At 50.5% G+C, this 16,212-nt stretch overlaps 1 protein-coding gene across 3 annotated transcripts in view; it reads right to left on the bottom strand.

Moving 5' to 3' along the window:
• Positions 1-16,212, bottom strand: part of TTLL11 (tubulin tyrosine ligase like 11) — a 188,776-nt gene that overhangs the window by 12,092 nt on the left and 160,472 nt on the right. Inside the window, exon 9 of one of the 3 annotated variants that reach the window (XM_071221099.1) lies at positions 14,756-14,858. The exons of the other annotated variants lie outside the window; for them this stretch is intronic. Coding sequence (XP_071077200.1) covers positions 14,782-14,858 — 77 coding nt within the window. The 3' untranslated portion in view covers positions 14,756-14,781. Of the gene's footprint in view, positions 1-14,755; positions 14,859-16,212 lie in introns of those variants that run through there. 3 annotated transcript variants of the gene reach the window in all.

Genomic DNA, 16,212 nt, shown 5'->3' with positions numbered 1-16,212 from the left:
TGTTAAGTGCAAGGCCCTGGGCTGAGTGTGGTTATTTAACTTAATTCTGCAGAAACCTCATGCAGCAGGTGTTAAACCCATTCACGTCGGAGACTCGCCAAAGGCTCGGAGCTGCTAGGTGGCAGATCCCAAGGACCACTGTCCTAACTTCTTCGCTCCACTGCTGCCACTGTGCCGGCGTGGCCCTTCCAGTCGTGGAGAAGGAAGAAACGACACCCGCCTGGAAGCGCGGGAGGGATGGGCCTCATCCATCTCTGCCTTGTCAGCACCGCGGCGCAGTCGGATCCGGCGGTCTCTGCACACAGGCTGTCCCCACCTGCCTCCTACGCCTGCAGATAAGCTGTTGAGTATTTTTTGAAACATCATTTGGGCTGACGGATGTTGCTGGAGAAAGCAAGCTTTGAAACATTCCAGTTGTAGCCAGATGCACGTCTCTCACCCGAGACGGCTGCTCGGATGTCGGGATGCGGCCCCTGACAGATGACGGCCTCATTCTGTCAATCAGTGGGGCAAGGGTGGGCCCACGGGCTCCTGGGCTCGGAGTCAGCTCTTGTCTGCTCCCGGGGAGGGGTCCCTGCACACGGGACTCAGGAAAACCCTGGTGGCTGCCCTCCAATAATCCCATCATCTGTTTTGGGGCTTGAGGATGGAAACAAAGATAATACCTGCGTGTGTACAGCTCTTGCCAATTTATAAAGAATATCTGTTTCTCCTCTGGCTCTCAGAGCCACATGCAGAAGAGGAGGCTATTACCAGTATCCCCCATTTACAGATGAGGAACACAGACCCCAAGAGGCCGTGCAGCCCATCTAGGCGCCCCTCAGTGGATGGGGTGGCATTTAAATGCATGCCCATCTTCCTCTCAGACCCGTGTCCTTTTTCCCACAGCATGCCCTTTCTTAACAGCTGACATTTATGTATTATTTCACAGTTAACAGAGTGCATTTGCGTATGTGATACAATTAAATCATTGTTGACAGCCAAGGATATTACCCCAGACTGAACAGGGATATTTCTTTTCCTCTCGAATATCCCCAAGCTTCTTGCTAGCACTTGCTAGCACTTGAACTAGCTAGTTCAAGGTGCTGGTGTGCTGGGTTAGGACAGCCCTTTCGAGTTCCTTCTCTCTCCCCAACCCTTAAATCTCTTTCTTATTACTCACACGGAATAGATGTTTCTGTCTCACAGCACAACCCTAAATGTGTAAGGATACAAGCCTCTGTTTGGAATCATCGGTGGGAAATAAAGTTGAATGATCTTGACTAGAATTAGCTTAGTGACTCCTCTCCGCGTGGTGGAATGCTCCCCACAAGAGCTATCTGTCGAGTCCGCATCAGCTCCAGGTGGTTAATCACCAGAGTCTCAGCCTGCTTTCCACCCCTCGGGAGCCGCGCAGCCTGGCTCCCTGTCTGCTGCCCCATGGTACCCCAGACATTACGACGGTCTCTCCAGGCCAGTGGCTGGCATCTCCAAGGTCTCCATTCCAGGGCATCAAGCCTGGGCTTTCCCACGGGATGGCATTTGGGCCTGTGGGATGGTGACTGGAAGTCAGATGGGTGGGGCTGGGTCCCAACCCTACTGCCTGCCAGCTGTCTGGTCCTCAGCAAGTCCTTTCGCCCCTCCAGCCTTCTGTTTCTCCATCTGTGAAGTGGGGTCCATGCTGTCTGCCCTCATGGCTTTCATAAGGCACCACCCCGAAAAGCCCAATATGTGCTTCCAAGTGGCAGTGGTGACACCTCCCGTGTCCCCCACTTCGCTTGTGCACTCTCCCCTCCCTGGAACCATAGAGCTGTCCTAACATTGGTTTCATTTCTTCTTCTCTTGCAGGTTGCTGACTACTTGTCCCTACCCCAGGCTGTCCTCGTGAGGCCAGGGGCCTTTGCCCCCACCCCAGCTCTCACGGCACGGGCCCTCGGCAAGAGTTTACGGGACCCATGAGCCCACTGACTGGGATCTCGGCGGGGGGAACCCCGTGCAGGGAGGTCAGAAGGTCTTTGGCCCTGGGCACTGGGTGGCTTTGAGCCAGTCACCTTCCTCCTCACCTCCTATAAAATGTGCGGCAGGCCGGGCCATTCTGCAGGATTCCAGAAGTACTGAGAATTACAGCAGCTTCTCAATGTTTTAAAAATGGTAGTAACTAAAGTCACACACCACATTTGTTGAAGGTGCTCTGCCCGCCGGGACTCATATGGTGCATTTTCCCTGTGCACACTCATTTAGTCTCACAGCGACCTGGGGAGGCCTGGTCCAAGGTCGCACATCCCTCACCCAATATCGCGCTGTTGGACAGCGGTGGTGCTCTGGGACACCCACCACTGCTCCACATGGCAGCTCCCCACACGAGGCGAATGCCTCCTCAAGGCCCACCTTTCAGGAGAGAAAGGGAGAGAGAGCTCGGGGACGGGAGCCGCACACGTGCCGCCACTGTGTTCAAGCATCATGGCGACACGTCACTGTCACCTTTGTCCCTGGCTAGAGAGAAAAATTAACAAGGGTCAGGAAGGAACCATAAATCGACTTTGCAGGAAAATCATTACCCCTAGAAGCCTACAGCACCCAAGCAACCAACAGTCAAAGACGAGGCAGAGATTCCACTACTTCATTAATCACAGGTCGTACTGTGGGCCACCAGAGTGCCCCAGAGGTCCCCCTCCAGTCCCATCTAGTGTGACCCCTCGTTCTGCCATGGCACGGACCCAGGTTCCTGAACCGTGGTCTGGGCAGACAGGGGAAGGACTGGTCACCACTTCCCGCAACTCCTTCGAGCCATTCCAGACATTTCTCGTGGGGTTAATGGCTCCAGTGGGGCTTTCTGCAGCTCAACACCCACTCCTCAGCAAGTGGTCAAACCGCTGGCTCGGAAAGGACTTGGAAGATTATGCAATGCAGACCCTTACAGGATACAAACAGCACGCACATGTGGCACTGCAGCAGGCGCACCACAGGCATCTCAGGTAAACCTCTGGGGGGTCGGTGCATTTATGACCCCCCCACCCCCACTGCACGCTGTTTAATGACATAGCGAAACTCTGCTTTTGTCTTGGGTTTTTTGTTTGTTGGTTGGGCGCTGAAGGCTTCTGGGGTACAGGGAGGTAAAGACATTCACCCAGAGTCCCCCAGACTGGAGGCAATGCTGGGATTTGAACCCAGCATCAGGCTTCCTCAGAGAGTCAGGAAAGAAACTGTAAGTCATGAGTTAGCAAAATTGTTTCTAGTATGTTTGTCCAGCCCCCTGTAGCTCCCCTGTGAGATCTGGAGCCATGGCTGCCCTCCCTGACATTGCAGACCACAGCCACCTGGCCCACGCTGGGCCATCTCCAGGTGGGTGGTGCTTATCACCTCCCCAGGAGGCCCCTTCTCACTGTGTGCTCTCTGCTTTCAAGCTGACAAGTGCAAAGCCTCCCCACTGGCCCCACTTTCCCCGTATCACAAATCTAACTCTTCTTCCCTACAATGGCCTCCCTCTAGGGGATTAGTAAGGCCAGCTCGATTCAATCCACACACACTCGCAGATCACCCATCAGGTGGATGCAGGGATGTGTAGACCCTTCTAAGGAGGGGAGAGGGATAAGGGTAGGGGAGAGAGGGCTGTGGAAGCCCCCCCCTCCTCAGTGGAGAGTGTTAGAACACAGAGGAAGAAGCCCAGAGCTGCCTGCGGGAGGCAGGAAGGCTTACAGAGCACCTAAGGCAGGAAAGGCAGGTGGTCTGGCCTCAGTGCCTGATGCCCCCAGCTCATGGTTTCTTCCCTTCTCCCAGATCGTGCCTATCAGCCCTGGGTCTTGCATTATTTCAGAGGCTGCCTTGACATGGCATCTCCCCATCATTCGGTCACTGCTCCCTGATCAGCCAAATTTCCCGAAAAGATCCTGGCACACATGTTGTCTCCACAGCCTTCCTCCTGCTTATCGGGGTGGACGTTCCCTGCCTCTCCATGAAACTGCTTGTGCCAAAAGACTGGGCCCTGTCCCTTCCTTTTCTCTTGGCTTGCTCTCTCTGCAGCTTTTGCCAACATGGAAGCCTCCCTTCTTGAGACACTCTTCCTGCTCCTCTGACACCCCACTCTCCTACTTTTCTTTGTAGCTATCTGGTAACTTCTGGCCCAGGCTCTCCTGTCCTCTGTTGGCTTCTTTTTGCCTGGGGTCCTGCAAGGCTCTCAGCCAGGGCCCAGCTTCTCCTCTCCCTCTTCCTGTCATTCATTCCCTAGGCTTTAGATAGTGATGCCTCCAATCCTTATCTCCAAGCCAGACTGATTTCTTTTTCCACTGAGGTATCTCATTAGCATCACAAAGAGCCTGTTAGAAATGGAGCTCTTGGTCTTCCACTCCCAATCCTGCTTTTCCTCAACTCCTACCCATTTCAATAAACATCTCCACCCCTCTCTCTGCTCAAGTGTAGTCCTGGAGCGTCTTGAAACTCCTCCCCCAACATCCCAAGGACTTTACACCCCTGCTCTTCATCTCCACCATCACCACCCACCCCTCCCCAGCCTGGTGGCCATGGCTCCTTGGGGTCCCTTGCAGCCTCCTCACTGGTGTCCCTACCTCCACCATTGCCCCACTCAACACAGAATCCAGGAGGGCGTTTTGGAAACACAAATCAAGCCAGAGTCTCCTGCTTTAAGCTGCCCAACAATGTTCAGAACACAATCTGCGTTCCTTAGCCTGCTCTGCGCGTACCGCAAGACCCAGCCCCGCCTGCTTCGGCAGTGCCCTGAATCCCAGTACACCCCCTTCTCTTGTGGGCTACCCCCCTGCTCCCTTTCATTTCCTAGAAACCGCTGCACACTTTCCCAGCGGGGGGCTCTTGCCACTAGCTGATCCCTCTGCTGGAGTGCTCTTTCCCTGGGTCTTCACCTAGTTTGCGCTTAGATCTGAGCTCCAATGTCACTTCCACAGACAGATCTCCGCAACCCACCTCCTACCGTGAGTGAGGTCTTCCCTGCTATTCTCCTTACAACTTAGAGATTTCATTTTCGTGTTTCTGTGTTTAATGTCTGTCTGTCTCTGCAATCAGACTGCCTGGGCCGTGAGGCCTGGGTGTCCTCTCGGTTACTGCACATACCCGTCACTACTTGTGCCTGTCATGTGGAGGGCTCTCACTGAACATCAGCCAGCTGACGGAATGAAATCGATAGACGTAGCACATGGCACATGGTAGGTGTTTGATAAATGTCAATTCTCTCTTCCCTTCCCTGCTTGGGTCATCGACTGATTTTGTGAGTATGCACTTAGGGTAGAAAGAACCCAGGCTTTGCATCATAGATGCCTGAGTTCAAATCCAGGATCTGCTAGGGAACCTTGGCTCATTTTGGGAGCCTCAGCTCGTATGGACCCCGCCTGGCTCTGTCCAGGAGGGGGAAGGTGAGGGAGGGTCCAATGAGAACATAGATGTAAAGGGGCCCCACCTGGTATCTGGTACCTGGAAGATGCCCTGTATATGTGACCTCCTTTCTTTATTGTCTTTAAGTCATCAGAGGGGCTGAGCCCGGTGGATAAACAGTCAGCTGCTGGGAGGCAGGGGCTCAGCATCTCTATCCACTGTAGCTGCTCTTTGTTTCCCAGGCAGCCCTGGGCAGTGAGACCACCCTGACTCACCACCAAAGGCAGACGTCCTGCTTCCTGTGCTTGCCCTCCGGGGAACTGGCTGGGCTTGCTGGAGTTTACAGAAGACTGAGTCAGGAGACTGGGGGTGGGGTGCCCCCACTCCTAGAGGATGGAGCCCTGTCCTCAAGGAGAGACCCCTTTGAGGAGCTCTGAGGGACAGGCCTGCCACTTGGAGAGGTGACAGGAGGCAGATCAGTGTCAAAAATTAGACAGAGAAGTGGGTTTCAACTTGACTTACATTAAGAATGTCACTTTGGAGTACAAATGAGAGAGAAGAGAAATGCTCTTTTATGCCGGAGTTTATTTTTGTCACTTTGTCAGCGAGAAATTACAGCCCTGAGGGCATTGGAGCTGCACAGAATTACCCAAAACATTAACATGCAAATTGCCTTCTTTAGTGAAGGTAATTTTATTAGTGCAGGAAAATGTTCCTTTCACTGAACTCACATTCAGGAGCAGGGCTGTCTGGGGGCCAGTGGGGGCCACTGCAGACGCAGCATTAGGGAGAGTCCTGGGCTTGGTTAGATTCTATTACCTCCTCTTCTGGGGACTGCACATGGAACACTCTACGGTGTCACAGCTGGTTACCACGGGTGCACTGAGTGTGGAGGGCAAATAACTTGTTCAAGTTCATACAGCATTGATGGCAGAAGAAGAGGCAGAACTGAGGTCATGTGACCTGCATCTCAGTTAACCAGGTGAGCAACAGGGAACCATTAGGGGTCCAGGAAATAGCCATGCTGAGAATAAGAAGCCCAATAAGATCCCATCCCTCCCTCTATTTGTTTACTCACTTACTCAATATGCATTCATTCAGTAAAGCTTTCACGGTGCTGGTAGGGCCTGGACCCCAGATATCAATCAGGCACGAGCAACAAGATGCTCAGCATCCACTGAGGACAGGTGTGGAGGGGATCAGACTTATGCAAACACTTGTGATCCCACAAGGCAGGGCCTACTGCCAGGGTGCCAAGAACCAACAGAGCAAGAGGAGGGCATGGCTGACTGTCAGGAAAGCAGTGAGAGGGGCCAGGCAGCCTCACAAAGGAGGTCACCCATGAGGGCACTGTCCGGGCAGTCAGGACGGGGAAATGCATTGTGGGCAGGGGGATACACCTGCCCAGAGGACACATGGAATCAAGATGACCTGGCCCAGGGGAGCCCTATGGCTGCCACACAAGGTGAGTGGGAGGAGACTGGGGGTGTGGGGTGAGGCCAGAGGTTGCAGAGGATGGAGAAGAGGCTGGCCAGGTCAATCTCAAAGGCTGAAGAGCTCAGATTTTATTTTGCAGGTGACAAGCAGACCCTGCAGGGCCTGTTCAGAACAGAACCACGTTCCCTTGAGACTTCAGGAGGGAGGGGGTGTCCCAGGCTGTGGAGTGCCAAAGTGACAGAAGGTTATGTGAGGCTGCGCTTACATAAGGCCTGCTGCTTCCTTCAAGACGCGATCAGTGGGGAAGTGTGGGCAGAGACACCCACCTGCTACCACGAAGAAAACACCTCAGTCACCTAAGGTCTCACGGAATGGTTCAGGTGCACTCCCCTTCCCTGCAGGCCGCTTTCCTGTACCCTGAGCTGGGGGGTGGCTGCAGTGTGTGACTGTGGTGGGCCTGGGGAGCTGCTCCCACAGCCCTGGGAGCTGTCTTTTAGGGAAGCAAAGGGGAAATACGGCTATTTCAAGTACACACGGAGCTATTGTGCAGACCCTGAAGGGATGTGCTCTATCTCAGGGTTTCCCTTTCAGACTTCAGGCCAGATAATTCTTTGTTGTGGGGTCTGCCCCAGGCATGCCAGGCCTCTGCTCACTAGATCCCCATGGCAACCTCCTTTCCCAGCTGTGACAGCCAAGGATGTCTCCAGACGTGGCTAAATGTTCCTGGGGGTGAGGTTGGGGCAAAATTAGGCCCAGCTGAGAATTACTGGTTTATCTGGACCTCAGGGAATACATGGAGGTCAAGGACTCCTGACCACTGGAAGTGTCCCACGTCTTCCAGGGGGATGCAGGGTACCCCAAGCGCATGACCCTGGCTTCTCTCCTCTCCGTGTGGCCAAGGATGGGCAGAGTGTAGGTTTCATCACAGACTGATTGACTCTCTCGAAAAGAAATGTGTGATGTACTCCCTAGAAAGACCTAGGAGAAAGAGCAGGGTGGGAAGGTAGAAAGCCAACACAAGAACCAGCAGGTGGTTCTTCCCTTAAGTCACCAGGGCCTCAGAGTCCCTCGTTTGCAAAGCATGGGCAATGGAACAGATGATCTCTGAGGCCTTTCTGGTTTTAAACATCGCACTTCTATGGCAGTAAGATGAGCACACATTGGAGAATGCTACCACTGAATACTGGAGTTGGCCCCACGTGAGAGATGGTGAGCTACGGGCTGTGTAAGGCTCTGTCTCAGCTAAATTGACCAATTTTTTAAAATCCTCAACTGAGAATATGCTTATTGATTTTAGAGAGAAAGGAAGGGAAAGAGAGAGAGAGAGAAACATCGATGTGAGAGAGAAATATCAGTTGGGTTGCCTCCCATGTGCCCCCCAACTGGAGATCAAACCTGCAACGTTTTGGCATACAGGATGATGCTTCAACCAACCAAGCCCCCGGTCAGGGCCTGGCCATTTTCTTGACTAGAGACAGAGAGCTGATCAGATGGCTCACGAGGTTCTCCCTGCACTCTCAGGTTAAGTGACCAAGCCCATATTTCACCAGGAACTCCGTGGGGAGTCTCTGAAAGGGCCTACAGAGTAAACATTGCTGGAATGCCTGTGATTGGTGCAGTTTCTCACAGGCCACTGGAATTTAAAGACAAAGAGTTTTAGATCAGAAACCCTTCTGGAAGCTGCGGTCCAGGGATGAGGCTTACTGAGAACCTGTGGCTTGGCTGCAGGGTTACAGAGTGCACTCTCTGCCCAGCACCTCGCACCGCACCAACAGGGCTCCGATGCAACAGCGGAGGACTGCACCTCAGTGGGCTGCAGGACAAAGACTCTATTTAAGGAGGTTTCAGGGAAACCTGAAGACAACAGGGGAAGAACATAAACCAAGGAAACTAAAGGCTCTGGTGCCTACGGCTGCAGCAAGCATTAAGTAGAGTCCAGCTCTGGACCCGGTTAACATAAAGCCTCACATTAAAAGCCTGATTACCTTAATTTCTAGTTAGTACCAGATATATCACATCCAGCCTTCAACAAAAAAATCACAAGGCCTGCTAAAAGGCAAGAATAAACACGGTCTGAACATAGCAATGGAAGCAACAGAACTGGGCTCAGATGTGACACGGATGTTAGAACATTATCTGATGAGGAATTCAAAATAAAGATAATTAATAGGATAAGGGCTGTAATGGAGAAAGTAGGCACTATTCAGGAACAGATGGGTAATTTAAGGAAAGAAATGGAAATGCTAAGAAAGGATCCAAGGCAAATGCTGGAAATAAAAACCCTGTAACAACAACGAGGAATACCCTCAATAGACTTGTCAGTAGGCTGGACATGGCCAAAGAGAGAATCAGTCAGCCTGAAGCTATGTTAATAGAAACAGCACAAACTAAACTGCAAAGAGAAAAAAGAATGCAAAAAAAAGGAGAATGCCCAGGAGCGGTGGGACATTTAAAAAAGGTGGCATATACACATGACGGGAAGCCCGGAAGAAGACAGGAGAAGTTTCCAAATTAATGACAGAGCCCAAAGGAGGAATGAATGAAGGCAAAATAAAATCTTTTAGTTTTTCTTATTCTTGATTGATTCAATAGATTACTGTTTAAAGTAATAGGAGCAACAATGTACTGGGTGATGCTATGTTAGGAATAAGGGAATGAGTGATAGCAATGTCACTAGGGGCAAATGGGAATATCCTTAAGGTCCCTGTGCTGTCTGTGAAATGGCACAGTGTTATTTGAAAATGAACTTATTAGCTGGAAGAGTACACTGTAAACTCTAGGACAACAGCTGAATTTAAAAATATATATAACTGATATGTTAAAAGACAAGAAAAATGGAATCATATAAAATGCTCAGTTAAAACCAGAGATGGCAGAAAAGAGGGGAAGATGAAAAAAAAAAATGGACAAGTACAACAAATAGAAAGCAGTTGTAAACATGGTAGATATTAACCCAACTATATCATTAACTACCTTAAAGGGGAGTGGTTTAAATATATCAATTAAAAGAAACTGGTTTTTTTTTTTTTCCATTGGAGTGGATAAAAAACCAAAACCCAATTCTATGTTGTTTATAAGAAACCTACTTTAAAGACAGACATAGAAATAAAAAGTAAAGAGATGGAGAAAGGTCACGCTAACCTCAGCCAAAGTTGCTCTATTCATTTCAGGCAAAGCAGACTTCAGAACAAGGAAAACCATCGGGGATAAAAGCGGGCATCACATAATAACAAAGGGTCAATTCTCTGAGAAGATGTCACAATCTTTATAACAGATATATAGCCGAAAACAGAGGGTCAACATACGTAAGGTAAAGCTGATAGAACTGCACGAGGAAACAGACAAATCCACTCTCAGAGCTGGAGATTTCAACCCCCTTCTATCAGGAAGTGACAGATCCAGCAGGCAGAAAACTGGTAAGGGGATAGTCGAACTGAACAGCACCATCCATCGACTGGATCTAAGTGACAAGACAGACTACCTTCTGGGCCAGAAAACACACCTTAACAAATGTAACAGAATATAATTCATACGAAGTTTGTTCTCTGACCACAGTGGAATTAAACTAGAGCTTCACAACTGAAAGAGAGCTGGAAGGTCCCCAACTATTTGGAGATTAAATAGCACAGGTCTAAACAACATACGGATCAAAGGGTAAGTCTCAAGAGAAATTTTAAAATACTTTAACTAAATCTAAAAACAGAACTTACTGAACTCTGTGGGACGCAGCGCGTAGAGGGAATCTCTACCACGGGACAAGATAAAGGACCTAAAATCATCTGAGCTTCCGCCTTAGGAAACTAGAGAAAGAAGAGCAAATTAAGTTCAACGTGGGCAAAAGAAAAGAAATAATAAAAATTAGAGCACAAATCAATGACATTAAAATAGGAACTCAATAGAGAAAACTAATTAAATCAAAAGGTGATTGTGTGAAAAGATCAATAAAATTGGTAAACCCCTAGGCAGGCTAACCAAGAAATAAAGAGAGGAGATTGCTAGACTACTAATTTGTAACTTAAAATTACTAATACCAGAAATAAAAGAGAGATCATCACTACTGATCCTATGAACATTAAAAGGATATTAAGGGAGTATTGTGAATAGCTCTATGCCCACAAATTTGGTAACTTATATGAAATAGACCAATGTTTTGAAAGATGCAATTTACTGAAACTCACACAAGGAGAAACAGATAATCTAAACAGGCTTATGTATGTATTAAAGAAACTGAATTAACAATTAATAACCTTCTAAAAAAGAAAGCACCAGGCCCTGATGGTTTCACTGATAAATTCTACCAAACATGTAAGAAAGAAACGATAGAAATTCTTTATAATCTCTTCCAGACACAAAGCAGAGGGGAACACATCCTACTTCATTTCACGAGGCCAGCATTACCCTAATACCAGAGCCAGATCATGGCACTTCTAGAAAGGAAAACTACAGACCAGTATCTCTCATAAACATAGATGCAGAAACCTTCAACAAAATGTTACCAAATCGATCCAACAATGCATAAGAAGAATTCTGCGCCATGACCAGTGGGATTTGCTGTAGGTATAGCAAGGCTGCTTCAACACGCAAAAATCAAACAATGAAATCTTTCACAACAAGAGGTTGAAGAACAAGCATATGACCACATCCACAGATGCAGGAAAACCATCTGACAAGATCCAACACCCATTCACAACAACCACAGCTGCACCACCAACAACACCTCTCAGCAAACTGGGAACAGAGGGGGCTCCTCTCCTCGACAAGGAGCATTCACGACACACCATACGCCTGTCAAGACTGGCCAAATCAGGGCGCTGGCAATGCTCACAGCACGTGGAGGAATGGGCACTCTCACTGACTTCAGACGGAAATCTGAAACGGTAAGGCCACTGTGAAGACTAGAAATTTCCCAAAAATCTAAACACAGTTTTAAAAACAATCCTCACCCGAGGGCATGTTTATTGATATTAGGGACTGGGACACGGAGGGGTGAGGGTAGAGGGGGGACAGAGAGAAAGAGAGAGAAAAACAGCAATCAGTTAATTCCCAGACACATTTGACCGGGGATTGAACCCGCAACCTTTTGGTGTACGGTTGATGCTCCAACCAACTGAGCCTCCTGGCCACGGCTAAACACAGTTTTCACATACAATCCAGCTATCATGTTTCCAGGCATTTGCCCACTTGCATTGGAAACTTATGTTCACAAACCCCCTGCAAACTATAGTGTACAGCAGCTCTATTCATAGTCGCCCAAATTCAGAGGCAAACAAGATGTCCTTAGCAGGTGAATGGATTAACAAACGGGCACATCCACCCAAAGGACTATTCAGAGATACCAGACACCCGCCCAACCCTCAGGGAAGCCTCAACCACTGAATTGGACTCTTGGGCCAGGGGACACTTAGGACTAGCATGGTCCTTCCATCTTCAGGAACTTGTGACCGTTGTCACTTCCCAAAGCAGCACAAGACCAAGGTTGAGGACCGGGTTACTGCTCTGCCCGACTCCCTCTTTACCTGGTCTCCTCCTCCCGACACGGAGTCCTGGGAGTAAGACCGAGCTCACCGGGATATGAACAAGTGGACTGGAAACTGTTTTGTAGTCTGTAAACCATATACACGTGACAGGAACGATGATGGTGGTTAAAACGAAGAAAAGAACTCCTGTTTACTTCCTTACTAAATCCTCACTAGGCAAGGTGGGTGTCTCCTGCCCTGCTTTAAGAGAAACTGCAGCTCCCAGACATGAAGTGTCCCCTCTTGGGGTTCCCGGAGGGAAGTGCAGGGTCTTGAACCCGCCTGTCTGCCTCTGTTGCTCATGCTTTCCCCATAATGCTCCATGTTGACGCTGCTTCTCCTGCAAGATCCGGGGAGGGCAAGCAACAAGCAGGAGAAAAGGGGACGGCTGCATAAAAAACCATTCTGCTGTTTTCCTTTTGTCAGCCAGACAATGGGTGGGGATGCTGGACCCTGCAACCTGGAGCTGACGGAGAGGATGATGAGGACAGGTGCCAGCCTGACGAAGGGGCTGGGGTGTGAACACAGGGCTCCCGGCGGCCCTCACCAAGGGGAAGCGTAATCACAGAAAGCGCAGCCTGCCCGTAACACCCCAAAGAGAAGTGTCTGTGTGAGGGAGAGGGAACTGGCGTTTCTGTTGGCTCACTTGCTTTTATTAAAAATAATTCTGACTCCGACTGTTTGGTAAGCGTGTAAGGCATGCATCCAGAGAGGCCCATCTGACTCCAAGATGATTTCAGGGCTGGAGAATGTCGCTTGTGCCAGACACGTTGTGCGAGGTGCTGCGTGCAACCTGCCTCGTTATCCGCGGCCCCCGTGTTTCAGAGGGAGGGGGCTGTCCATGTATATGTATCAGCGAGGCTGTGCTAAACATTCCAAGTAAAAATAAGTATCTTGTTAGCCAAATACATTTCGGAGGGGCTCATTCCTGCTGATGAAAATTTAGAAGGCAGGATCGGATCTGGAGTCCACCGAGGAAACTTGGGAAGAGACAGTAATAGAACTCAGACACCCACAGGATCAGCTGATTATCAGGGTCTTGGGTTTGCCACGCACCTACTGTGTGCCAACCACAGTGCCAGGCTTCCTTAAGGAGGGAATAGATCTGCCTAAGAGTCCAGCTTAAGGGGTAGATACCATACTCATTCCAGTGTCTAGTGAACATGTGATGCATGTGGCCAATGAGGAAGGCTGGGTGCTGTTGGAGCGTGTGGGAAGGTGTACCTGGCCCAGCCTGAGGGCCGAGGGAGGCTTATGGAGGAGAAGCCTGGGCAATGTGTGCAGGGGGAGTGGGTTTTCTGCACAGCCAAGCACCCGCGGTAGAGAACTTCCATGGTAGCGGGCTACTTGGCTGGAGCGAGTGTGTGGCGGGCTAGTGATGGGCCGGATGTCCACAAGGCCCCACTCATTCAGGTGCTCTCCCTGAGTTGGAGTCGTGAGGCCAGCGACTGACAGACTGCTGATGGTTTGCTCTGAGTTGAGAGGTGATGCCGAGGGAGGGCTGCAGGCAGCCATGGCCATTCCAGAGCAGCCAGCCAGTGCCCACCATTGTGAGAGCAGACACACGGAGGGATGGTGAGGGCTGGTCACCTGAGACCACCACAGGGCAGATGTGAGAGAGACTGGTCCTGGCTGTTCAGGTCCACAGCCCCAAGGCCTCCGTGCTGGTGTATTTCCTACTGCCATCCCTGCCTTTGGGGGCCTCTCAGGACCCAGGGGTCCTCTTCCCAGCCAAACAGTGTGGTGTAGGACAAAGGGGAGGCCAGGCACCAGGCTGTGCACAGCAACAGTCCTGGCCAAGGCGGGCGAGGGCAGTCTTGGGGGAGAGGAGAGGAGGGCCTGGCACCATTGGGCACCGCGGGAATGTCTGTCACCCCTGTCCCATCCCTCTCCCATGCTGTGAGTGTCTTGAGGCAGGCACTCCTTTTCTGTTCCCAGCACCTCCAAGCACCTGGCGTGAGTAGGTGTGAGGACGTACCTCCTGAGATGGGGGTGCCGTGAGAGTGACAACAGTAGTGGCCCCGCTTCCTGGGCATCCCCCGGGGGACCCTGCTCGGAGTGCCTCTGGGCTTGTCCCGCTTCATCCGTGGCAGTGACTTCGTAAGGTGGCATCATTATCATCTCCACTTTGCAGAATATGAGCATGAGGCACAGAGGAAGGTACGTAACTTGCAGAAGCTACACAGCTAGCGAGTCAGCGGGCCCAGATTCGGAGGCAGGTTTGGCTGCTCCCAGAGCCGCGGGCTTTGGTTAGATTGCCAGTCAAACCAAGGCAGCCCCAGGAAGGAGGCTGCATGGCTCAGGTGTTCTCCAAGCAGTGGAAGCAGTATTTCTTACTTTGGTCAGGGTCTGTAGCGTATATCAGCATTAACCCATGTCACCCCTAGATTTCGCTCTGTAAACAAGGGGTGTGTGCTCACATGTGCTGCACACGCACATGTGTGTGGCACGCCTATGCTTGCACGAGCGGAGAAGGAGGCGGTGTGGGGAAAACTCTACGGTCCATGTTTTATTGCTTGACCATCGTGTTTCCCTTGCCCCGGGGAGGGACCGTTAGCAGACATCTCAAAACAGCAACACGTCCGGCTGCAAAGTGAACAAAGCTATTCAGGGTCAGAAGCCCTGAGACACCTGTCGTGTGTTGAATGGGTGAGATGCCCCAGGTGCTGGGCTCTAGTGTCCCCTTTGCTAGCGAGGTATTTGTCTCTCAAAGATGACACCAGCCATACCTCCTTTAAAATGTATGGCCTACTCTTGAGTCCGCCCTGGTGTCTCATCACAGAGAAATGAAATTCCACTCCGGGAAGAGTTGAGAGCAGAGTCTCAAAGAGGAGGAGGAGGGGTCTGTGAGTGCAGTTTACATGAAATGACTTCACCTGCACTGACAAATTTGTTTCTTCATCTGCTGCTGGGCAACGAGAGGGCCACCACACCCCCGCTTTGCAGATAACACCCTCATTTGGATTCCTCTGTTCTCCCAGAAATTCTAACATTGGAAACTGAAATCTTTAGTTTTTTTCAATGACAATTACATTGGCCTGCTGGAGACTGAGATTGCATGTTACTAAATTCCATCAAGTTCCTGAATAGTCACTGGCATTCTAATAGAGAGGAAGGTGAGCCTATTTAGGGACCGATGAGCACAGGATGCAGAGGAGAGGTCCCTGGGTGGGGAGGGGTGGGGAATGGGCTGGTGTTGAGAAGAGCCACGTGTTATATGTGAGTTACTGTCAAGTTCAAGTTTTTGTTTTGGGTGGTGAGTTAATGAATGCTTCTGCCATTATTAAAAACAACTAATTCTGAGACACTTGGAAGACAGAGGCGTAGGTAGATATACTTTGCCTCCTCGCACAACCAAAAGAAGGACAACAACCAATTTAAAAACAAAAAACAACCAGAACTGCCATAAAATCAAACTGTATGGAAGTCCGACAACTAAGGAGCTAAAGAAGAAACACTCATCCAGAGTTGTGGAGACGGGAAGTCCAGGTGGAGAGGACACGTGGCAAGGAGGCAGATGGCTGACCAGGGCAGGTGAGGCAGCAGCTACTGGACTGGGCGGTCCCACATTAGCATGCAGATAAACCGGGAGGAACAACTGGGGAGTGAGACAGACCACGCAAACCAGGGTTCCAGCAGGAAAAACAAAGCCTCCAAACCTCTGGCTATAAAAATCTGGGGGTGTTGCAGTGGTGAGAGAAACTCCCAGTCCCACAGGAGAGTCTGTTGGAGGGACCTACAGGGTCCTGGAATAGACACAAACCCACCCACCCAGGAATCAGCATCAGAAGGGCCCAATTCACTTGTGGGTAGCAGGGGAAGTGACTGAGAGCAGGGCAAGAGCCGAGCAAGTGGCATTGTTCCCTCTCTGACCCCTCCCCCACATACAGCACCACAATGCAGCAATGTGGGTTGCCCCACCCTGGCAATACCTAAGGCT

The sequence above is a fragment of the Desmodus rotundus genome, chromosome 1 (genome assembly GCF_022682495.2).
Source record: "Desmodus rotundus isolate HL8 chromosome 1, HLdesRot8A.1, whole genome shotgun sequence".
NCBI lineage: Eukaryota > Metazoa > Chordata > Mammalia > Chiroptera > Phyllostomidae > Desmodus > Desmodus rotundus.
This window is presented reverse-complemented; position numbering and strand designations above follow the sequence as displayed.